We start from the raw sequence: 25,128 nt of genomic DNA, 5'->3' as shown, positions 1-25,128 counted from the left end.
CTTCCTCACCTCTCCTCCGGTGTCAGTGCCGGGTGACCACTGGCTGCTCGGCCCCTTTCTCCTTCACCTCCATCCTGCACATGCACGGTCCTGGGTTTTATCTCCAAGTTGCGCACAGTGGGGATCCAAGGAGCCCCCCCAACCCCCCCACCCCCCCTCAGCCCTCCTGCAGCCCCGGGGAGCAAACAGGGAGCTCGGGCATCCTCGACACTTCTCCCCGGCTCCTCTTCGTCAGATGTCCCCGAGACACGGTGCTCGGAGCTCCGCCTGCAGGAGAGGAGCAGTGAATCACAGAATGTGTGTTTGTGAAGGAGCGCAGAGGAGGTGTGTCTCTAATCCCACAGATTATATGAAGAGAAGATGTGTGTGTCTGCAGGAGACAGTGACACACACACACACACACGTCACCACACTGAGGATGATGGAGGATGAAGAGGAGGAGGGAGGAGGAGGAGGCTCCTGTCTTCACTGGATCATCTTCATCATCCCTCTGAAGAGGCAACTGTTGATTCTGTGAATCAGTTCAACCAGGCTCCACTTTCTGATGTAGCGCCACCTACAGGTCTTATATGCATGGGTTCGTTAAATCGCTTATCAAGCAATTATTCCATTTAAATGATTGTATTAATTTTGTGGAACAACCTCTTTACGCAAGACTCTGTGGCTCTTTGCTTCATCCACCTCTCTTCAGAGCTGTGTGAGCACTTAATTAACTCAATAATTAACTCATTAATTTACTCATTAATTTACTCATTATAAATCCTTCTGGAAAAGAACAGCTCCAGGACATCGGAACCTACACACATATTTAAAAACTGTGAATCCTGTGGGGAATGACACTTGTATCTTTGTCAAGGCTCAACAGTTGGAACCACTTTGAATTCACAGTGTTTAAGGTAAAAAAACTCCCAGTAAGAAAACTGCGAACACGATAAACTATAAATCTCTGTCATATTATTAACTGGGAAGTGTCACAGGCCTTAAACAGTAATTGAAGATTGAGCAGCAGATCAACCAAAACAACAATTCCCCATTTATTAGATACCTACAAATAGATATGGATTTTTCAATAGAAAGCAAACAAGAGCAATTCATTTTCCTCTTGTCAAATTTCTTCTCATAATATCAACTACAAAGTTCAGCTGTAAAAGATCGAAGATGGAACTTATCGACCTCGGCTCGTAAAAAATCGATTGAACAAGCAAACTGTGCTTTGTCCCAGTTACTGTGTGGTTTCAGTTTTATTAAACAGTTTAATAAACAACTCGTTAATCTTCAGTTGAAGCTTTCGATTGAGCCTCTGATTTATTTATTCTCCAGGTTGTTCTCTGCAAAAGACACAGGTGACATTAAATATTGATTCAAGATCAAATGCAGTTTGAATTTCTTGGGTCAGATCTTCTGGTAGCGATCAATGGGAGGAAGTAGAAAACAAGAATCTTTAAAATACTAGTTAGTTTGAAATGTAAAAGGTTAATTTCTCTCATCTCTGTAGATTGTCATTTGACATTTGTCAGATTGCTGCTTAAATATACTTGTATTTGTACGATTTACTTTCTTTCAAACTTTATTCTGCCCAGTCGGAACTGTAATTTCTCTCTTTTACCGTTGTACAATATCAAAATTCCCTGTGTTGATATCAAAGATAGTTTATTTCTCTCTTGATGAGTCACATTAAATGTGTTTACCTCTTCACACTTTTGTCAATTCTAATCTCAGAGGTAGAGAAGTTTTGCAGCTTTGTTTGAGAATCTTTGGGGGGGGGGTCACAGATCTGTGAAATTAAATAAATCATCCAGACGTGGAAGCAGAGTTTTCTCTGTGTGGACAGGAGTCAGTGGAGATGGTTCACACATCTGCTGTGGATGCCTGCAGGGCGCCTCCCTGTGGCGCTTGTTGAGAACAACAGGGGGAGAAGACACAAGCAAGATGAAGAAGATGCTGGAGGGTTTGAATATTCCATCTGCTCTGGGCCTGCCTCAGGATACAGAGCTGCAGAGAGAAGGACTTTCTGCAGATAAATAAACTGTCATGACGTCAGTTCAACCTTTAGAGGGAGATTCTTTCAGTTAAAACTGCAGGAATCCATATAAAAGAATCATTTGACCTTTAACCTCTGACCTGACACTAAAGATTCTCCAGACCAGCAAAACATCAGAGTTTATTCGTTGCTTTGTTGTTGAGCTTCCTCTCAGCTCCCAGGAGACATGTCTACTTCCTTGTTTACTGCAGAATACTAATATGATTCTGCTGTTTATGAGAAGACGCCCTGAGGTCACGAGGTCGAGGAGGAACGCTCCCACTGCTTTGAATAACTGTGGACTCATTTTACTCTGCCATTTCTTTTTTTTTAATCATTTTTGGGGGATTAATGTCAACTCAAAATATCAATTAAACCTAATTAGCACTTTTTTTTAATGGAAATTGGTGATTGGACACTTAAATGACCTGTTAACGATTTCACAGATTAATTCTTTCACAGACAAACTGTCTTTTACGCTGCTGATGGTTTGTAATCATATTTTTATCAAACCATCACTCCTGTAAATTTTGACATCATTTCAGTGTACTGACTCCATCCACCAGGGGGAGCTAGCAGCCTGGAGAACATCATGTGTCCTTTGGCGAGGCTGAGATTATGAGTCAACCAACTTCAGAACATGTCTTCCTCCAGCTGAGCAGAAACACACCCACACACACACACACACACCACATCACTACAATGGCAAATGGGAAAACACACAACCACAGATAAGAAAACACAAAAATGCAAATCATGCGTCCAATCAGCGACGACCCCTTGTAGACGACAATTAAAACAAGCTACTGTTGTGTTGTCCCATTTGTGTTGATGTGCAGCACTACACAATCCTCCTGATGTGACCTTTTGTCTCCTCCTCTTCTCAAATTAGGTCACTTGTTCAGATGTTTCCTGTATTTCACACTTTTATGCACCCAGCACAGATTCCAACCAGCCCTCGCTGCAGCTTGTTGTTTTGCTTGGGGGGGGGGGAGAAAGCCTGAAATTACGAGGCCTAATTTAATTTATTTTTTATTCTCCACTAATGATGGAAGGCAGCCATGCGTGGTCTGAGCGAGCGGCTCCACATATGGCGCCGCAGCCACGAGGAATGTCAGTTTCTGTAAGAGACAAATCCAGCGTGCGCCCACGTCCATCCTGCAGAGAGACCGAGCTGCAGCCGAGTCTTTATCAACCAGGGGAAGGAAATATAATATCCATGTTTAATCTGCTGAAACTAGGAGTCAGAATCCAGAATATCCAGAAAATACAGGATTAAGTCTCAATGTATTAAAAGCATGGAGCAGCTCATTATTATTAAATGTCTCAGTCTGATTTACAAAATCATCTGGTTCAGTTTTCTCAACGGTTTCCTTCGTCAAATCTTAAACTCTTTTGCTTTTGAGTCTTAAAGTCGTGGATGAGCAGGCGATTATTATTTTTATTATTATAGAAGAATCACGTTCAGAGTTTTCTGATCTGTATTTAGATTCTGATGAAAATGTTTGACCCTTGAGCAGATGATCCCAACGCAAAGACCTCGAGTTATGATCATCGCTTCACTAAACCACTTCAATCATTTCCGTCTTTCTGTCTGAACACACACACACACACTAACATACACACACACACTAACACACACATACACACACACACGCTCATGCAAACAGTGACACTTCCAGTGCATTCAGGGCATCAAGTCTTCAGTCCCACTGACACCCAGGGGAAGTTGTGTCCTTTGTCAAAGCAACTGGTTCTGCCACACTGGCAGCTGCAGCTAGGAGGCAGCCGCAGAGTGTGTGATTGTGTGTCTGTGTGTGTGTGTGTGTGTGTGTGTGTCTGTGTGTGAGAGAGAAATCACTGTAAATGAACGTGTGCTGTATTCAGATGTAAAACCACTTACAGTCATTCTCCCACAGCTTGATTGACAGCTGATCTCTAGCAACGGCACAGCTGCGAGTCCTTAGCAACAGGGACGGAGACGAGAGGCATCGGCTCTTCATCCTTCGTCTTCATCTTTTCCACCAGAGACTGCACACAAACACAAATGATGACTTCACCATGGAAACAGCCACATTCATTTCTCTGGGTTCTCGCTTTTCATTTTCCCACTTTCACATTTCTTCTTCTTCGGAGGAGGAGATTCGAGTTAAATCTGAAAGAGTAGATTAAATAAATCTTGGAATCTGGAAGGAAACAGCGGCTTCTCAGGGTCAGAGGTCACAAGAGTATTAGGGTCAGTTTAATATGAAAGGAATGACTCGAGCCTGAGTGAGTGGAGGATGCTGGACGGATGGATCCCATTAAACTACGACTGTGTTCTTGAAATCTAGAAATTAGTTGATTGATTAGCTAGAAATAACAAAAACCTGCAACCTTCTCTGCTCGCGGCTTCGTTCTATTGAATATGAATCATATGTATTCATGATTTCCTGTGTGATTCCTCTGTGGCTCTTCCTCTGTGGCTCTTCCTCTGCACTCGGCTGCAGCTCGAGGCCCCGGGTCGTCTCCAGCGCTCCAGCGTTCCGGGCCCTCGGACTTTGCTAGCGTCAAAAAAACCCGTCCTTCTGAGATTCAGCGATGTTTCCTGCATGTGTGCGGCGAGTGTGTCTCATCTCCAGCCTCTGGCTCGGTCAGGTCGGATTTCTATCACGGCTCTTTGGACGGGCGGAGGAAACGGTCGCCTCTGCAATGCACCAGTTATCTCCTCATCTATCTCCTCATCTATCTGCTCATCTATCGATTGGCTCGTCGTGACTCCTCTGGATTTAAATCATCTCCATCACACGTGTGTATCCTTGCACCGCCCGCCCTGCAGTTTCACTTCCCATAATCCCCTGGCTCATATCAGCACAGTGCCCTGCTCGTCATCATCCTCCTCATCTGGTTTCACAGCCGCCTCGCATCTTAACATGTCAGATCCCATCGGACGGTGGGAGGCTAAATCCCATCGGGATTGTTCCAGGGGAGCCCACGTGTCGATGCCTTGATTAAAATAGATTTCCCTCATATAGCGTTTGTTATGACTCAGTACCAGTGTTCTGTCCTGTAGATAATCCTCAGACTCTGGCTCTACATTACATAATGGAGCCAAGATGGCGGCGCAAGATGGCGGCACGAGCGTCCGGGGATATTCTGGCCTCATTTGTGGATCGTGGAGATTCGTCATTAGTGATACATTTCTGTGCTTGTCTAACCTGAATTAAATGTTTAACAGCGAGAATCTGGTTTGAAAACCGACAATAGAACCAAAGTGGGGTCAAAGCCAAAGGTTAACAACAGTCATCAATTTAAAATAATAATCAGCGTTAGAGAAAAAAAGGGAAATGATCGTTTTTGGTGGAAGAGGTTTTGACTTGTGTTTGTTTTGATTTCATATTTAAGATACATTTAGAGCAGGTGTTTTCAACTGGTTTTGTCCCAGGGACCATTCTGACTAGAAAGTAATCCGCGGCCCACTGATGTGCCTACGTGTGTGAGTGTGTGTGTGTGTGTGCGTGTGTGTGTGTGTGCGTGCATGTGGATAGAAGGAATTTGGTTTTCCATGTTAGTTTTATTTAAAAAAATCTAGATATATCTAATTAAAAACCTCAAACAAATCTAGAAAAATCTGTGAAAAAACAACAAAAACAGTTGATTCTCAGTGCTTAAGAATTGAAAACAAAATTAAAATGCAGATTGTAGTTGTACTGCATCTCAGAACCATATGTACATCAGTATATAACGTTCATGACTTAAATGTACAGACATGTAGCTGACATGTTGAGAGAATGTTAAAGTAACGGTGATCAATAACAATCAACATAAACTGGGGCTACAACTGAAGAGGGAAGATGACAAAGTAATGCAGAATATGTCACAAATGAATATCATACAATATAACACAAACAATTAAGGCCTACTTAGGTTTAACCTCATGATCACCAGCACCTTTATATTATTTAAGACAAATTTTTCTTATTTTAGATATTTTTCACGATATTCAAGAGAATTCTGGAAATGTGTTCAAAGCGAATTTCGCGGACCCCCTGCAATGCCGTCGCCGACCACCAGTTGAAAACCCCAGATTTAGAGAATGAGAAAATGTTATGATTGACTAAAGGACGTTGAGAATAAAAACAGGAGCATCATCTCAGGCCTTTGCTCAAGAGGAGACTCATGAACTCAAACCGGCTCAAAGTGATCTGGACGGAAACGTTTGAACTTCATCACTTCTCCTAAAATATTCCTTCACAACTTTTATTAGAACCATTTTTTGTTCCTTGTCTCCGTCTCCACAGGAAATCTGGGTTAATATTTCATCCGTCGCCGTTCAGAAGACAGATTGTCGGACTAATCTGAGGAGAAGCAGAATCCCTCTGTGCCTGAAGTGTCTCCTCATCAATGTGTAATACCCCCCCCCCCCCCAACCCCCAACCCCCCCTTTGTGTGACAAACTAAACTAGAAAGCTGAACTTGCTGCACATTGTATCCTGCATCTTGTGTTTGTGTTTTGCACGCTAACAAAGAAAGAACACGGCGTTTGAGCCCAGAGGAGCTGGACCCAGAAAGTTCCTTCACCAAACAGAAGTGTATTCATCATGGGTTTTAGCCGGGGGTGGGGGGGGGCGGAGTGTGTCCATTAATGGCTGCATTGACCACATCAGCGGAGAGGGTCAGGCCATATTTTCCATTAGGAGCACGGAGCTGCTTTGTGTGGAGCAGCTCAGCTCCAGTTGTGCACGGAGGCTTTCAGAGCTTTTATTGTGCTGAAGACACTGAGTGCTGCAGTTCGGCTCCCGGGGAAAAACTGGTAAACACAAAGGAGGCGAGTTACACGTTATAAAACGGCCTCTTTCTGAATCATGGACTTATTCATGTTCAAGTACAGATTTCAGTCTCTGTGGTTATTACTTTTACTCTCATTTCCTGCACAAAACTATGCGAATATTGATAATAATGAATATTAAGAGAACTTAAAGGTATTGTTAACCTTTCACATTAATGGCAAAGTCGTTTTTTCTATGAGTTGTTCACCTTGAACCTCACCTTGGACTGAAATATCTCAAAACAAAAATCAAATGCAAAACCAAACTAGAAAAGATGGCGCTTCATCGCTTTTTACATTTAACAAATTTGTTTGCGTCTTTTCTTTATGCTTGTTGTCATGGATACAGTTCAAAGGTGAAATGGTCACGTGGAGGGAGAGCTGTGATATTCATGATTCCCAGAGGATGAATCCTAGAGCTGTGCAATAGAACTAATATAATATTAGGAAAAGGTATATTGTTGAAGCATTGTGTAAGAACATGTGGTTTCCGTTGGGAGTCAAAACGACAGCGCTGATACAGAAGAGCAGCTGCCAAAGAAATACCATCACTTTACAGATTTAAGCACGAACAGATAAAAGTTGAAATTTACTGACATTTTAAACAAAAGTCAAACTTGTTCGCTGTCCTATCTCATCTTTTATTTGTCTGTCTGTTACTTCTAATCATTTTTAGTTCGTCACTTTTCTGTTGGATATGGAATAATGAGCAGCAGCAGAAGAAAGTTTGTGCCCAAAGTGTTGAATTTAAATGTCAGAGGAGACACTGGTGAAGGTTACTGAACAAGAATGGGAATCTACATCTAATATGAGGAATTATATTGCTGAAAACATGTTAAAGCTCTTTACAGGGCAAAGCAAGATTTCCTTTTCATTAGGGGATGTATTAATTGAGCATTGAGAGGAAATAGTAAATATAATTTTTAACAGCACAGAGGGTTAAATCCATCGTTCGGCCCCAGAGGTAGAATTTTAATTTTCTGTGTTCAAAGTCAAGTGAATTTTAATGTCTCTTAATCACACTCGCAGCCTCGGGCTTTGTAAAAGATAAAAATAGCAACGTGAGCAGGAACAAAACAATCCAACAATAAATCGACTTAACAAGAAAAACACACAAGTCGTCAAATATAAACAGGTTTTTTCCACAATTCGCTTCAGTGAAGAGGGAAAAACGGATTAAAGAACCATTTTAAATCACCAATTTGATCAGAACTTCAAACAATCAACACAGAAACGCCTCAGATATGTAACTGAATAAAATATGATTGATTTCATTCCCCTGACTGCGACTACAACCAACATTTTGGGCTTTGTTAAGATTCCCGAATGTGGAATTTACATATGTAGCTTCACTTTGGAAGCGGATGGATCTGAGATCAGGAGCTGGAACATTCTCCAACAGGATCTCCTCACGCACACGACTCAAACAGGTTCGAACCACTGTGTTTAAACTGTGTGTCGGGACTAGGGTTGCAAAGGGGCGGAAAGTTTCCGGTAAATTTCCGGAAACTTTCCATGGGAAGTTAAGCTCGGGAATTTTGAAAAAAATATTAAAAATGTACGCAAATTAAACGCTGAGCAATAAAAAAATCATTCAAAACTCTATTTTAAAGATGTATGGAACGTTGAGTTTCAACCCTCCACTGTGCATTCTTCCATCACATGCACAGATAACTCCCAGCATGCTTCACTCTACAGCAGGGCTACTGAGGCCTGCTGTAGAGTGAAGGACTAGTCAGGTAAGTTTCCATGATATTACTGGGAAAATATATTAGCATGCTGATTGAGGATTGTTCATCTGTTCATCTAGACTATTTCCATTCATTTATCCATCAATTGTAAAATATTTTTACAGACGATTCCAATTGTTTGGCTAACTATTTATATCTCTGGCATTGCATTAGTGTTTTTTTACAAACTTTGTTCTCATCTTATTCTACAGAACAATGCCACGTGCACTCTCTCATGTGTGGAGACATTTCACCCCATCCAATGTAGAAGGAAAGGCTGTGTACATTTGCAAATACTGTGCAAAGACCTATGTTAAGAATGACACAACGATGCAGAAGCATATAGTCAAGTGCCCAAAGTTTCCTCAGGGCTCAAATCAGCCTATGACAAAACAAAATGTTTATATTTATGTCTGTATATGACAAGGTAAATACAGTTAGTATAAATTCCCCACAACATTTCCAGTTTATTCCCGTCAATTCCCGTATATTCCTGTTAATTCCTGTTAATTCCTGTATATTCCCGTTAATTCCCATGGAAAGTTTCCCACTTTGAATACTCCCGGAACTTTGCAACCCTAGTTGGGACCACAGACTGATATGTACTGGGCCTGACGCCCTGTGTGGCTGCCGTCCAGGTTCCTGACATCAGAGCATCACGCGCTCACACGTGGAAAAACCACATCGATTCCTGAGCAGAGGGAGTGAGGCCGGAACAGCTCACAGCCAAAATGAACACTCTTCTGTTTGCCTGACCCGCTTTTAAATGCTTTGTTTTTTCCCCCCCCTCTCATCATATAATAATCTCACTCCTCTAATATTTGATGCGTTTGCAGATCTTTCTAGATTCCAAGACTTCTAAGATTATGAAATTCAATACACAACCTAGAGATCCCTCCACCACCAGGGCCAAAAGTAGATCTTCCTTGCTGCTCTGTGGGGTCGACGCAGACCCCCTTTTGTTCCCCCCCCCCCCCCCCTCCTCCTCTCATCAACAATCAGAGCGATTGACCCTCACTGTGAAATCCCTCACTCTCTCCTTCACGCCCGTCTGCCTCCATTAGGACCCGGCTCCCTGATCGGAGACATGGGTGGCTGTGAGGACAAGCTCTGTACGAGGCGGGGTGGTAATCAGTGGTGTTGGGGGGGTGGGGGGCAAGGGGGGTGGGGGGTGGGGGACCAGCCTGGGTTCATCACCTTGCTGGAGGGCATGAGCAGGCAGACAGGGGGGTGGGGGGGCGGGTTAGTCAACTTATAGGGGCCATGGGAGCTGCCCCAGCCCCTAGCGTTCCAATAATCTGCCATCTTGGTGCTAAACTCCCAGACCCCCCCCCCCCCCCCCCCCCCACATCCTCACCGGTGAGAGCTTTGACCTTTGACCTGAAGGTGGGCGTCGTTGAACAGGACTGAGCGACGACTACGATTCAATTTCCCTTCAAACGAGGGTCAAACGCTGTCGATTCATACGCAGAGAATTATCTATGATTTCAGTCGTATAACTTTTAGAGATGAAATCTCAAAGCTCTGGATGCATTGAGCTCTAATGAAGATCAGACAATTACACGTTATGTAAACTTGTTTCTTTTTTTAAATCCAGGGCTCCTCCCACCCACTCCTGGTTTTGCAGTTTTGAGGACGTCGCTCAGAATATGAAACAGATTCTATTTCGTCGTGACCCTCAGTTTTTACACCAGACTCTAATTTCCTCTTTCAATTCAATGTGGAGCAGATTTAATGCTCTATTTGTACTTCATCCCACGGGCCATTTAACAGCCGGGTGGGGGGGTAAAGGCATGGAAACCATTTTGTGTTGCATAGTAGTCCAGGCAAAGTAGCGTTTTACGACCGACTAATTGTAAAATAATTTTTTTCAGCATAGATCATTTCTATGAGGTGTCCAGAACAACATACTAAAAGTCCTAAGAAATCCTAGTTGAGGAAATATGTTTAATTCTCATCAATGTGCCAATAAGGCAACAATACACCCCAAAAAGACTATTTTTTTCCTTTACTCCAATCAAAATAAAACTTTACACAATGAAAGTTACCATGAAACGTAACATTTTTTGTATTACAAGTTTCTTTTGAAATGAATTTGACTAGCACATGAGCTCCACACTTATTGAATATGTCCTAATTTGCATAGGCAAACACCAATCATATGTATTACAAATACATACATAAATTAATTTTCAAAGAAACTTGTAATACAAAAAATGTTACGTTTCATGTCTACTTTCATTGTGTAAAGTTTCATTTTGATTTGAGTAAAGGAAAAAAATAGTCTTTTTGGGGTGTATTGTTGCCTTATAGGCACATTGATGAGAATTAAACATATTTCCTCAACTAGGATTTCTTAGGACTTTCAGTATGTTGTTCTGGACACCTCATAGAAATAATCTATGCTGAAAAAAATTCTTTTACAATTACTTCTATTTTTGGCTCCAAAATGGGCTACTTTGCCTGGACTATAGGTGCAAACATCATGAAAGCCTGTATACCTACATCTTTCATTTCAGGACGAATCCTGGATTTTTTGCTCTGACAGCATCTGTGCAGAATGAACACAATCGACAATGAGGTGAAACACGTCTCTTCATTGTGTGCGTTGGCCCTAATCCACACAGCATCACCCCACGGTTTGCTTTCCCCTGGCAGCTCCTCCGACGTTCTGCTGCCGTCGAACCCTCAGAGCGTCAGATTAAAGCTCTGACATGAGGGCTGGATTTGTGCTGGATTGGAAAATCTGGATGGGAAGCCTCCAAAGCTCTGTAATTCTGCACACACACACACACACACTTGCACACACACACACACACACACACACACACACGGGCGCACAAACACACACAGAAGCAGATTAAAAAGCAGAGAGGATGGAGAGGATATGCATGTAACAGTGGTGTGTTTGTGCACAGCTGTGTGTGTGTGTGTGTGTGTGTGTTGGTGTGTGTACGAGTGTGTTTGGTTTAACCCCGAAAAGTTCCTCAACTGACCCGACACCACGAACACGTAGATCTGAACCTCAGTAGATCAGTCATCACTCGCACACAAAGTTACTTTCGTTTGCGTTGTCGTCATCAACAAGGTCGAGAGCTCGCTGGAGTTTTGGGGGGGTGCACGACCCCCCCACCCCCCCACCCCGGGACACGAGTGCCCCCCGAGGCTCCAGTTCTGATCCAGGCCACCTCGTCCCCAGACGTGCCCCCCCCCCCCCCCGATGCCCGTGTGCCTCAGTGGGCATGCCTCCCTTTTGTTTGCAGTGGCAGGGAAAGGGGGGGGGGGGAGGCGGCCAACGGGGGGGGGGGGGGGCGGTGGGCGATGGTCACCCAGATTACGCCTCATCATACGACCCTATTTACACTCGACACCAAACAGTGCGGCATCGAACCTGCGCTCACTGAGGACGCCGCTGCGTTTTTCGTTGCATCTTATAACTTCCGCGGGCGTCACGTGGTCCCGTGGTCGCTCACGTGACCCGGCGGCTCGGGACCAATCGGGCGGCAGCGTTTGTCCTGGGCAGAGCAAAAGGAAGAGGGGAAAAAAAATTATTTGCTCTGTGCGATTTTTAATCCTGCGTCGCTGAAAGTGGTCGTCGCCTGCTGCGTCCTGAGCAACATTAAGGTAAAACTCTCTCTCTCTCTTTTCTCGCTCTTTACGAAGAATCATTCTGAAAACACGTAGAATCTCTTTCTAGAATTAAAGCACTGAAATGCAGAATTTTATTATTTTTTAAATTTAAATGACAAACTGACTCTTGTGTACTTGTGGATAAAACGCATCAAAAACTCGTGCGACGCGCAGTCGGGGAACGACATCAATAATTAATTAACTCGCTAACTTCGCCGCAGTCGAGAATCGTCAGGATCCTAACGACCCGTGACGCCACCTATTGACTCGTTATCTAATTCGGTTATTCCAAGTAGATCAAGTTAACATTTTCGGAAGTTCCCCTCGCCGCGTCCCAATTAGGTGACGGCATGCGGCGAGGAAGGATTTTGGTTTCCCCCCCCACTCCCCAGAGAATAGTCAATTTTCTGGTCAGTCGATTCTGCTTTTCTTGGGTCTGTTGATTGTCATTGTTTGCGTGGTCATTGTCCGCGGCGCTGATTGAGCTCGAGGAGTTTTCATTGTTGCAGAATTAGCGGCGAACGCGGCGGAGAATGAACCCGATGAGAAGTGGTCGAGGACACGTTCGACGCCGCCAAGCTGCACGGAGCGGTTTCACTGTGGGGATGAAAACGTAGAATCAGTGGAATTAAAACCAGATCCTCCCGGTGGTCATTACTCCAATTATCCTCACGCTGGTATTAGCACCGCTGATGACCTGATTCTCAAAAATGTCATCCGTCGTTAGCTCAAGAGCGTAAACGCCGAATTTGACTTATTCACGCAGACAATGAACTCCTTTGTTTGGGTGAAACATCTTCGTGGGATCATCAGTGAAAGTGATGTTTGCTTTTACACGTGTGATCCTCCTGAAGCAGAGGATTCTAGAAATATAGAGTATAGAGCAACGAGGGGAAAACGGAGAGAAACAGGTTTTCCCGGCAGCGATTCGCCGAAGCCGCAGAGGAAAGGCGCCGCGCTCTCGGTTTCCGTTCCTGCGTGAGCGCCGCTGAGGAGCTGCCACGTACGGACGCCATGACTTTGTGACAAGCAGTGATCTCACATTACAAATTGTGGCAAATCTAAAATGGCCGACTTAACGCTGGGCTCTTAGCGCCGCATTCCCAGCACAACATGGTGTGCCTGCGCTCGCCGGCGCCCCCACCCCCCACGGTTTTGACGACGCCAGGCCAACGTGCACTTCTCTGTGAACGTGCACTTCTCTATGAGGTACTTTTAAAGCCGCTTGGCGAGCGCCGGCCCCTCGTGTCGCCCTCGCTCGCCGCCTCCTCCTCCGATCTGAGGCTCGTGGTGAGGATGCGGCGGCCGCGGCTCTGATTGTGATCGGGGGGCTGAGCCATCAGGACGCTGGGCTGCTGATGCGGCCTGACAGCTCTTCAGAGAGCTCTGTCATCGCGGGCGCATAGGAAGGCCGATACGGTGGACGCCCCCCCCCCCCCACGCCGCCGCGCCACGTACAAACAAAAGCCAGACGAGAGCTGCTCACATCCCGGTGAACCGAGGGCGGAGACCTCCAGACTCAGGAACTCCATTTCCTCTGATCGTGATCTGCCGACAGTTTCTATTCCCCCCCCCACACCCTCAGATTCTTCATTCCCGTATCCCCCCCACCCCCCCCAGTCACAAACTTTGTCTACCAGAAGTGTTTTGCTCCGGGAATGTGGCCTTAAAAAAAGTGCCAAAAGGTCCTGGAAGCGTGCAGGACTCATCCATGCAGACGAGATCCTGTGGAAACATATGGATCATCCAGGTCACCCTCTGTGCCCCCCCCACCCCCCCCCGCTGCTGCCCTACATGCACCACAGGCCGGTCGTGGGTTGGCTGCGTTACAAGAGAACCTTTTCCCTTGCACACACACGCAGTCCCAACTCTTCACCGTTAATATAAAACCTGATAACAACAGGAGCAAGAAATCCTCCTGTGATCCTTGGTCTAGTTTCACATTCATGGGGATGTTTTTCATTGGTGCGGAGATATTCCACGGCTGAGAAACAGAGAGGACCATTTTTAAAATGCCCATAATGGAAGATTTACAGAAAATAAAAGTATGAATAGATTGATCCCTTTCTTTAAATGGAGCTTGTTTCAAAGCGGGACAGTTTGCCTTCACGTCATCCTTCACCTTGAAACTGACCTTTCTTTCTTTTTATTTACGGAAAACAGGACATGAACGTGAACTGAGGCAGAAATAATAAACAGAGGGAGAAATAAAAAGAACTCTAACTCAACTAAAAGTGCTGAGACTCGGACGCCTTCTTCCGAAAGATCTGAAATACAGATAAACTTATTTGGGATTTAGCAAGATCCGGGAAAAACTGCATCAGGACGGATAGGAAACTATTAGAGGTTCCGTTTTCGAGGAGTGGTATTTGTGAGTGTGTGCTCATCACACAAACACTTGCGTACGTTACACACATTGTGACCAAAAACCATCGCAACCAGAAAAGTCGGTTCACTCAATTCTCTGACACGTATTTCACATTCGTACATTTAACTTTCTCACGGCAATAAGTGAATTACTCGAACTCGAACTCCTTGTTTTTACACTAAATCACTGAGATCCTTCATTTAAAAGCTCGGAGGTGAAGCTCTCGTCACAAACCTCTGCAGCTTCCGCTCAGCTTGTACGGTGATGGAGGGTTTTATATCAAAACGTCATTATGACATATCTGTAGATATGTGGATTAGGACGAACAGATGACAGGAGCTTTGGCTCAGATTAGACGTGCCAGACGTCCATTTAATGATTTTCTTTACATGATTTTGCGTCTCTCTCTCTTTCCCTCTTTTCTATTTCTATCCGGGTGATGATTGCACGACAACAGTGAGATTGTGATCACGGATTTTCAACACATGCGACCTGCAGGAAACACTCCATTAGTCTGGTATTACATAATGTTATATTCCTTTCATTGGACTTTATCTTTTTGGGCTTAGGTCTAGAATTTTAGTGTTTTCTGCTAGAATAATGGATTCTATTAATTCTTTTAAGCTTTGCATTTGTTTTTGCTTCTCAAAATCATCTAAATTTACCCACATGAGTGAAGAAATCACTTAATGTTTAATCAGACTCGGTGAGAGAAGAGATCATCAGAATAAAATATAACATAACATTTGTAGTTCCGCTGCAACTTGAGCAGTAAATTCTTCCCTGAATGTGATTTATTTAAATAAAATACATAAATCACACTCAAAGGGACTTAATCCGTAATTTTCTACATTTCCTACATTTTTGTACCAGCATGTGAAGTGATTTGCCAATTAAAGATGATTTAAAACTGAATAAATAAAGCAGAAATTATTTTCTCCTTCTTTTAAAACCTGCTTCGGGAGCAACATCCTTCTCTTTTTGATATTTGCCGCAGTTTTTCTTGATTTGAAACCCTTTCCCGGACCCGAGCTGCAGAGCGATGTGGACCATGTGGGTCAGAGTGAGTTGATTGACACTTAGCTGTGCAGCCGCTCTCAACCTGGAGTTCAGGGCCGAGTCAACAGAGAGGGACGTCCACCTCTACATGCACACGGCTGTAATGAGCCACCTCGGCCTCCTTCCTGTCAGAGTTCAGACATAGAAGAATTTAAAAAAACATTCAATTCAGTTAAAAATGCCTTGAGACACTTATCTGTGTTCATGTTTGAAGTTATGTATTTCCACGTGTCGTACAGCTGCACATAAATTAGCTTTTCCCTCCATTTGTCCAGATGTGTTTTCCCATCCCTTCCACACCGGTGCTTCTGCACAACAGCAGCATCTTCTCATTGTGAGCCGCACACAAAGCGGGACGACGGCACAGAAAGGGAAGAGACCTCAAGTTCTTCAAGAGCAGTGCACGAGTCTTTTCTGTGGCGAGCGCCGAGCAGACGCAGGGAGAGATGGGAGGCGGGGGGGGATGTGACGGGGGGGAGGTGGGGGAGCCATTTTGTGCACTGCGTTGTCCAGCCGAGCGTAAAGCGTGATTAATTCAATAGCCGCCATAGAGGAGGAGGCTAGCAGCTCTGCAACGCCGAGCGTGACCCACTTTCCCCGTCAGATGTCATGAAAAAATTCCCTGCTCTCCCTCTCTCTCTCTCTCTCTGCGTTTCTCGTTCGCCCCCATCGCCAACTTCCTGCCTGATTAGCAGAGACACAATCAGGGGGAAAACCACAGAAGTCGATGCACGTGCAGAACGTCTGAAACAGAAGTGGACACAGGGCGGGAGAATATAGATTTTTTGTTTTATAAATTCAGACCCTAAAAGAAAACTGCTGGAAGGTTTTCGCCCATCGGGGCAAATGAATCACGAGGCCTTGACCTGATTCTGTTCTGCTACAGGACGTATGAGCAGAAGTCGTGTCTAGGACGACAACTATTCAGATCGAGCTCTGAACGCTGACCTCCTTCGTCTCCGAGGTCCAACACGCTCCTTCCTGTTGACCTAAATCTACACAGCAGCATCCCAGAGTCTTAATCACGGCCAAGAGACGCTCCTTGAGGATGAATATATATATTTAAAGGGCCGTTTATTATCGTGCACGAGCAGAGAAAGCGCGCACTAAATATAAACGTAGTCCGGGATCGTACAAAAATAAATCCTGGCTCTCACGTCACTTCTTTAAGAACTTCGTTGGCCCCTGAAACCTCACTGGGTCGTCTTGACAGAGGATGATTCTGTGCCATCCATCATCAGTGTCAGCTCCAATCCCATCCTCAGTCTTGGAAGCTTTATTTCCGCCCCCCCCTCCTGCCCCTGGAGCGGACCTGCACCGCTGGCTTGGGTCTTAAACCCGGATTAAGGCTTTTTATGTAATCTGGTCTCCTCTGGGAGATTGGAGAGACAGCTGGCCACAGAATCCCTGTCCTTATCTGTCGAACCTCCGCTGGCCTCCCACCAACGTGCATGCAGCCGAGATTAGAGCGATTTCTGGGGCCAGAAATTATTTGTTTTTCAACATATGTGCGGGTCCAGTTGGAAAAACATAAACACCTGATCAGCTCAGCGGGAACTGGAGCTTAAAACCGGTCAAATGAATGAATCAGAAACCAGTCGAGGTTCCTTTTACACCTTTTAAACTCTCCTTGCTTCATGTGCAGGTTTAAATGATTTCAGAATTAAATCAGCTGCAAGTTAGACTCAATTTTAAAAAGTATAAAGCAACAAACTTTATTAAACAAGTCACTAAACTACGTCCCAGGATGTTGAAGTGACTTTGTCCAGCAAGTTTTTAGAGTTGAAACTGTTTCTCCTAAATTATTTGTAATTTAAACTGCAATTTATCAGTCGTAGTTATCGATCAGAAATAGATAAAACTACCAATTGCACAGGGGAGGAGAAAAAATATGTTTAAATATAAATTTAAATGTTCTCACAGCGACGGTGATATTATCAGCGTCTTCAGTCAAGGTCGACTGCTTCAGGAGCTTTTCTCTCCACATAAGATCTTTCAGGGTCTTATTTTATTATCTTTACCCAACGTCTTTGAAACTGCTGATTTCTGGTTCAAGAGAAACCTGCATTTTATCATTTATGTCTAATATTTATGATATATGCTTTAAATCTGCATAATTTAAAAAGCTAATCCTCATTTTTGTCATCACCAGGAACCACTGACTAAATCAGGGTAAAAACAGGCAAATAAATAAACATTTATTATGTATAAATAATAAAAATGTACCAGATTAACGTGACTGCTCTTCATGTTAATATTCCACACTGTCAGGGAGTCAGATTACAGACTGGAGCGCCCTCTAGTGGTCTCTACGCAGCACTGCCTGACTCATCCCTTCACCTGTCACTTTGAGGAGCTCCGGCTGAAACGAGCTGGATATAAATAAATATAACTCTCGACTGCAGAGACATATGCTGACCTACATTTTAATGTCATCCTGGGGAACACAGATTTTATCTCTATATTCCCACAGCAGCAATACATGTGTGACGCCATTATATTTATTAAATTTAACATTTAAACCATTCAACAATGCTACCCTGCAATTTCACATATATGTTAATTTATTTCTGTTTTAATATCTGAAGGTGACCGGTTGGCTGACTCCACCATCCCACTCGCGTTGGCCCTTGAACCTCTCTCACGTGATCACGCCCCTTATTCCTTCACATCCAATCCCAACATGGAGCCCATTAAGGTCCAATCAGAGGGTGGACTGAATGTGACCCTCACCATCCGGCTGCTGATGCACGGAAAGGTAATAAAAACACATCTTAGATTCACCTTCCTACTCTGTAACTTTCTATATTTATCTGTCAAAAGCAAGCTGCTGGTTTCTCAAGGTCCCTGTGGCTGAAACTCACCTGACGATGTTGTGTTGTGTTTGTGCAGGAGGTTGGAAGCATCATAGGAAAGGTATTTATCACCCACACCACAAACAAACCCTGGTAACCATCATCTTCCCCTGGAGGAAACACACCAAGCATCTCAATGTGGTTTCTTCTCTTTCAGAAAGGAGAAACGGTGAAGAAAATGCGTGAAGACGTGAGTTTAACATTCCTGCAAATATTCTAGTAAGAATGAGAAACTCATCACAGACCTTGGTGGTTTATGGTTTATCTTTTGTGTGTTTGTTCTGCAGAGCGGAGCCCGAATCAACATCTCAGAGGGAAACTGCCCTGAGCGGATAGTCACCATCACCGGGCCGACAGACGCCATCTTCAAGGCCTTTGCTATGATCGCCTACAAGTTTGAGGAGGTAGCAACTTGTTTCTCACTACAGTGATTCAACTACGAGGATATAACAAGTCAAAATCCTGCATTTTAGTATTTTATCTGCAGGAAAAAAGATGATTTCGACCTGTAACAAAAGAAGAATCTCAAAAAGCATCTTGTATGTTTTGTGCAAAAATCAAAGGACATGATCTCACCAGAGCTGTGCTTCAGCAGGTTTTCTGACTCATACCCAAATGGAATACAAAGCAGGCTTGGCCTTGTTATGTAGGACAGAAATGTGCTGATCTAACCTTGCAGCACTTTTTGAACGAGGGCCAGTTCTGTGTTTTGATTTGAGGCCGTCTCAGCCCGACCGAGCCAAAGTGTTGAAACACTAAACGCAAACCCGAGCCAGGATGAGAGCGTACGGGCCACAGAGGCACCGAGCTCAGCAGAGTGGACACAGACACACACAATAAACTATGCATTTGTGTTGTTGCTGAAATATTCAAACAGTATTTCCATTCAGCAATTTAAAGGAAGTGTTTTGCATTAACGTTTGAGTTCTCTATATCTGATGAAACCTGAGTTTTTCCCCTCCTCCCCTCAGGATATAATCAATTCCATGAGCAACAGTCCAGCCACCAGTAAACCACCAGTGACCCTGAGGCTCGTGGTCCCAGCCAGCCAGTGCGGCTCCCTCATCGGGAAGGGAGGCTCCAAAATCAAAGAAATGAGAGAGGTGCACAATAAAGAAGCCTTTAAACGATCTTATCTCCATTTTCCTACTGGAGCAGGATCAATAAAACTTTATCTAATATAAATCTGCGTGTGTTTCCTTCTTACCTCCAGTCCACAGGGGCTCAGGTGCAGGTTGCAGGGGACATGCTCCCCAACTCCACCGAGCGGGCGGTGACCATCTCCGGGGCCCCCGAGGCCATCATCCAGTGTGTCAAGCAGATCTGTGTGGTGATGCTGGAGGTACAGAATGAAAGGGGGATACGTGAACAAGGGAACAGTATTAACAGGGATTACATTAGAAGATATGAATATGATCTGATATACTTACTCTCCTCATAAAGCTTTATAGGGAGGATATCATATTGTTATCATATTACAAAGAGAAGAAATGCATTGAACAGCTGTATGTGATAATAATGGGGTTCAGTATATGAAAATCTTAAGGATTATATTTAAAACAGTTTAAATTGCTGTGTCCAAACCTGTCCTGTAGTAAAATGTGCTGTTGTTGACTATAATTTCACTTCTAATGCATTTGTTTAATTGTATGTATTTTGCCAATCATTACTTTTGACGCATTTCTTTCATCAGACACCTAAACACACACAGAGGATTATATGTTTTGTCAATAAGAGGAAACATCAGCTCGTGTATTTGATCTTTTTGGGTGAAGTGTTATTCAGAACTAGAACAAATCGTTCCCCTTGAATTACAACAAGCCTCATTTCTAAACTCACATTACATTTCTCAGTGCTGGTAACAGGAGTTTTACTCGAATGTTTTATCTGGATCCACACGGACACTAACAACATCAAGATCCATGAATTATTCTGTATTTAAAGTGAGTGAAAAAGTCAAGGAAAGTGATAAAGAGATTCCTGGATATCGCCCCCGGGTTGGAACTCTTTTAAAGAAGCTGAAGAATCTGAGGATTTGCTTCAGATCTGTGGTGGACGCGTTAGATGCTGATCTCTGCGGAAGGCTTAGTGCCAGAGAACCTCAGCCGACTCGGACTCTGAATAAAACTCACCCAGCAGATCAATACAGCAGGTGCTTACTCAGCTGTTTTGAACTGAATCCACTCCCTCTCAGACACGTGTCTCCCTCAGGATAATGCTTCTGATCTCTGGGCTGCACGCTCTCTAGTTGTCTCTCTTCTTCTCGCACCATTAATTTGAACTATCTGCGCAGCCCGTTCTCCATTGGGCCGTCACCATGGCACCAACCGTGGATACTAGGAGATATGTGACCTGAGCGTAAGTCTCTAGAATCAATGTGGACCCCAGATATATCTCAGAATCAGTGTGTTGACTCATCATTATCCAGTTGAAAGTGGTGTTCCAGCTGAATCTGCGTTTAGTGGTGCACTGATTTGGAGTTTTCACGTCGGCATGCACACACGGTGACGAGCACTCCTGTCCCGAGGCACCGTCCCTCTGGTCTCACTTAATGCAACGTCTTTCTCTCTCTCTCTCTCTCTCTCTCCCTTGTTTCTCTCTGGCTCTAACACTCTCTCCACCTCTCACTCCTTCTTCTACCCTCCTCTTCCTCAGTCCCCACCGAAAGGTGCCACCATCCCCTACCGCCCCAAGCCTGCCTCCACCCCTGTCATTTTCTCAGGTGGCCAGGTAAGAGCAGACCCGCTGGGGGCGTCCACAGCCAACCTCAGCCTCTTACTGCAGCACCAGCCACTGCCTGTTAGTGTCACGCCAGGTTTTACTCACTTCTCCCCCCCTTTCCTCACTCCCCACTGCCCCTCCCACCCCCACCCCCGACGAGCATGAACCCATCACTGCTGTTTACTGTGCCCCTCACTGTCACCCCCCCCCCAGCCACTCACAGCAGAACTGAGATAAAACACACAGAGGGAGAAATGGAAACCTGGCCAACTTACCTTTTAATTATGAGAAGAGGTGGAGGATGCTCGTGATCTCCATGTTCAACCTGAACAGACAAGAACAACCTCATGTCAACTTTAAAAGATACTGCAGGAACATTTATTACTTTTATTACAGATTGTTCAACCTTCATCACACACAGTTTGTAATGTAAACACACCTGGCTTTAATAAAGTGTCCTATCTTACCTGATAGATTCATTACTTCAGCTCTATATTTCAGTAATATCTCCATTACATTGCTGATTGTTGAATTATTTGATTCTATTTCATTATTTCACATGTTTTCTGCTGCTTAAACACCTGGATTTTGTGTGATCAATGAAGTTAAAACAATTAAAACTATAATAGACTTAATGCAGATGGTCTAAAAACACTATGAAAGGATCAATTAACCTCTGATTGGCCTTTTGCATTCCTTCCTACTTATATTAATTAATTGAATGCGTTAGTTTAAGAGTCAAAATGTTTGCAATCAACTAATTGATCATAAAAATGACAATTGGCTCAGTTGTGATCCCCCCCTCCCCCTCACTCCCCCACTGTCTGTGTGTCCCGTATTGATTTAGTTCAACTGGATCTGATTGATGAATAGATTGTAACGTGTAAAAACAAAGTGTAAATAAAGAGTTGTAGAAATGACATTGATTTATGGATTTTCTCAAATTACATTTAGTTTTTTTAACTTAATTCTTAACATATTTTATATTTAACGTGTTTAATTAAAAGTCAGTATTTTAGTGCTTGTCCTGATGAGATATGAACGTGATATTAACTTCTTCTTCTCGTGTTTTCAGGCTTATACCATCCAAGGACAGTACGCCATCCCTCATCCTGACGTGAGTGCCCCCCCCCACGGGGAAGTCCACCCTGCAAACTCCTCTCTGAGTTGCAGGCTCTTCTTACTCTCTCTCCACCCTTATTAATATTAATTGTTAATATTAATACCTCTTTATTTTTTCTGACATGTGAATCCTCTATCTTCTAGCCTTTCTGTCTCTTGCCCCCCCCCCCCCCCCCCAGCCCTCTTCTAGGCACTGAACCTCAAAGGGCTTGGCCTGGTGGCTGCTGCTTTCCTGGGACTTTGCTTGAAATAGGAAATTTATCACAACTTTTAATTTGTTTTTTTGAATGTCAGTCGACACAAAGCATTTCATTCAAGATCAGAACCAGAAGAGAAACAATGAAAGAACGGAAGAAATAGATTTAACAAGCTGCTGTCGTGGTTGCATCTCACCAAGTTTACTAATTGGACAAAAGTGTTAAACCACCTTTAATCAAAGTGTAAGTCTAGATACTTAGATTCCAAAAGTATATACGTTTTGGAATAATCCGGAATATGGTTCATGCACGGTCAAATTCAATAGCTATTAATGAATCAGTTTAAATATGGAGGCCCCTGTTTCTACAATGGGACGATTGATAGAACAGTAACCAAGGTGGGCGGGGCTTGAGGGTCACTCTTCTCCAGCATCATCCCAGCATCAGGCCAAGTCCTTCATGAGCTTCTCCTCTTGCTGTCTCTCTCTCTCTCTGTCTGTCTCTCTCTCTCTCTCTCCGTCCTTCACCTGTCTGTGTTGTTACTTCTCCTCAGAATCCTCTTTTGACTCTTGTAGCATTTCGGACAGAGCTGTGTGTGTGTGTGTGTGTGTCAGCGTGTGCGTGAGTGTGTTTTTAACGATGACCTCATAGCACTGCTGTCCTCCTCCTCCCCCCCTCAGCAGTTGAGCAAGCTCCACCAGTTGGCTATGCAGCAAACCCCCTTTACCCCCCTCGGACAGACCACCCCTGCCTTCCCCGGTACGTACCCACCTACACGACCACCCTCTTTTACCAAAGCTCCTTCTCTCGTTTTTACCTGTAGAGACAAACACAATCTCTTCCTCCTTTTCTTCTCTTTCTCTTCTTTTCCTGTCTCTGTCCTTTCTCTTTCTTCTTCTTCTTTTTGTCCTTCTCCTCCTAACGGTCTCTGTGGTGCACTGCCATTGACATGGCCTGCTGGTGGTCTGCTCGTGTTGATGTTGAGGGTTCTTATGTTCTTTGCTTTTCCCCTGAGCAACCTTTTCTTTCAACGACTCAATAGCCTCAGAGTGTTGTTGCTTCTTTTCATCCAGAGTAGAATTCACATTGTCAGGTGACAGTTATTTTATACAGTGAGTGAATGTAGGCTCTGCTCAGGGCTGAGCCAGAGCTACCGGTCGATAGACAGGAATGAAAAGCCTCCAGGAGCGAACTTCATCTTGTTATTCACTCCCTAAATGTGCCAAACTCTATTTCCTTCCCTCCTCTCTTCCCTGTCTGATTCCTGTTTGACCCCAGCAGCAGGTATGGATGCCAGTAACCAGGCCAGTACTCATGAACTCACCATTCCCAATGATGTGAGTACATTTTTTCTCTTTCAATTTGCTGAGATTTACAGAGATTCTACACATTTACATGAGAAAGCAAAAATGACAAGAAAGATACAAACAAGCATAAAGTCTAAATTAAAGAAACGTCAAATAGCAGAGAAGAATATTCTGAGATTGCAAGAACAGCAACCAAAGTGCGTATTTAGAAGAATCTGCAAATGCGTCCTCATACCAGAAAGTGAAGAAGTTACACGATGTCAGGAACTAACTGCGATCAAACCCCAAAATCACAAATGTTGGCCCACAATGTCAAAGAACTGTGGCTGATTATCTGTTGAGGTTCCGTCCTGTTGAAGTTTCCACAAACACAACGTGACAGCAGATCAGCTTCTGAGATTCCTTCTCCTCAGCGGAGATGTAGCACAGCCAGAGGCAGTGGCCTGTGTAAAGTGAATGTCCTAAATAGAAAAAGACTTGTTGGACCCGAGTAAAGTTAAAAACAGAGAAGCTGAGGATGACTGGTTATTGCTCAAATGGGAAAACGTCAGGATGTGTGTGTATCTGTGTCCGTCTCGTGCTCTTGCCATCCTAAGTCCAACCCCCGTTTTCTTCCCAGCTAATAGGCTGCATAATCGGACGCCAGGGAACCAAAATCAACGAGATCCGTCAGATGTCTGGGGCGCAGATCAAAATTGCTAACGCCATGGAAGGGTCATCGGAGCGCCAGATCACCATCACAGGGTCCCCCGCCAACATCAGCCTGGCCCAGTACCTCATCAACGCAAGGTCAGCACTCAGGGGACCGGGGGTTAGAGTCTGGTCCTGGAAACCAGAGGACTTGAGGTTCTAACTCTCCAGTTTCAATCCCCTCCTTTAGGTTCAGAGACGTGGCGGCCATGTGGAACGACCCATCTTCCATGACCACATCCTGAGACCCCCGACTGGCTCCTCCGTTTGGCCCCTTCCAACGACTGACCACCGCAGACCACCCTGATGCTGCCCTCCGGACTCTGGCTCTGGCTCCCCGAAAAAAAAGACCCGAGCACCTCCCCCGCCCTGGTTCAAAGCTGTTTATACATCGGGGAGGGTTCGGTGCTCACTTATATTTCAGAGAGCCAAATATTAAATCATAAAAAAACACAAAAAAGAATTACAAAAAAGGAAATCTCTGTTGATTAGTATTTTTTGTTTTTTTTTAGAGAACTGTTGAAGCATGTTGAATGTTTATTAGGAACAACTTGTGTTCATCTTTCTTTCTTTTCTATCTATTGCTTTACTTCTTTCTCTCTGTCAGTGCTGCGTCATAGAA

General features: G+C 44.2%; 1 protein-coding gene across 2 annotated transcripts; it reads left to right on the top strand.

Moving 5' to 3' along the window:
- Nucleotides 1-18,297: 18,297 nt before the first annotated feature.
- Nucleotides 18,298-24,751, top strand: LOC132996777 (poly(rC)-binding protein 3-like). 2 transcript variants are annotated; one of them, XM_061067134.1, is made up of 12 exons: nt 18,298-18,372; nt 18,507-18,530; nt 18,627-18,659; nt 18,757-18,873; nt 19,441-19,572; nt 19,683-19,811; nt 21,125-21,199; nt 22,266-22,307; nt 23,190-23,268; nt 23,794-23,846; nt 24,436-24,605; nt 24,697-24,751. In XM_061067134.1, the coding sequence occupies exons 1-12, from the start codon at nt 18,298-18,300 to the stop codon at nt 24,749-24,751; spliced, it is 984 nt and encodes a 327-aa protein (XP_060923117.1). The 2 variants fall into 2 exon arrangements, with proteins under 2 accessions (XP_060923117.1, XP_060923116.1); XM_061067133.1 differs by having other exon boundaries at nt 21,125-21,268; nt 23,193-23,268.
- The last annotated feature ends 377 nt before the right edge of the window (nt 24,752-25,128 follow it).

This window comes from Limanda limanda, chromosome 23 (assembly GCF_963576545.1).
Source record: "Limanda limanda chromosome 23, fLimLim1.1, whole genome shotgun sequence".
In the NCBI taxonomy this organism is placed as follows: domain Eukaryota; kingdom Metazoa; phylum Chordata; class Actinopteri; order Pleuronectiformes; family Pleuronectidae; genus Limanda; species Limanda limanda.
This window is presented reverse-complemented; position numbering and strand designations above follow the sequence as displayed.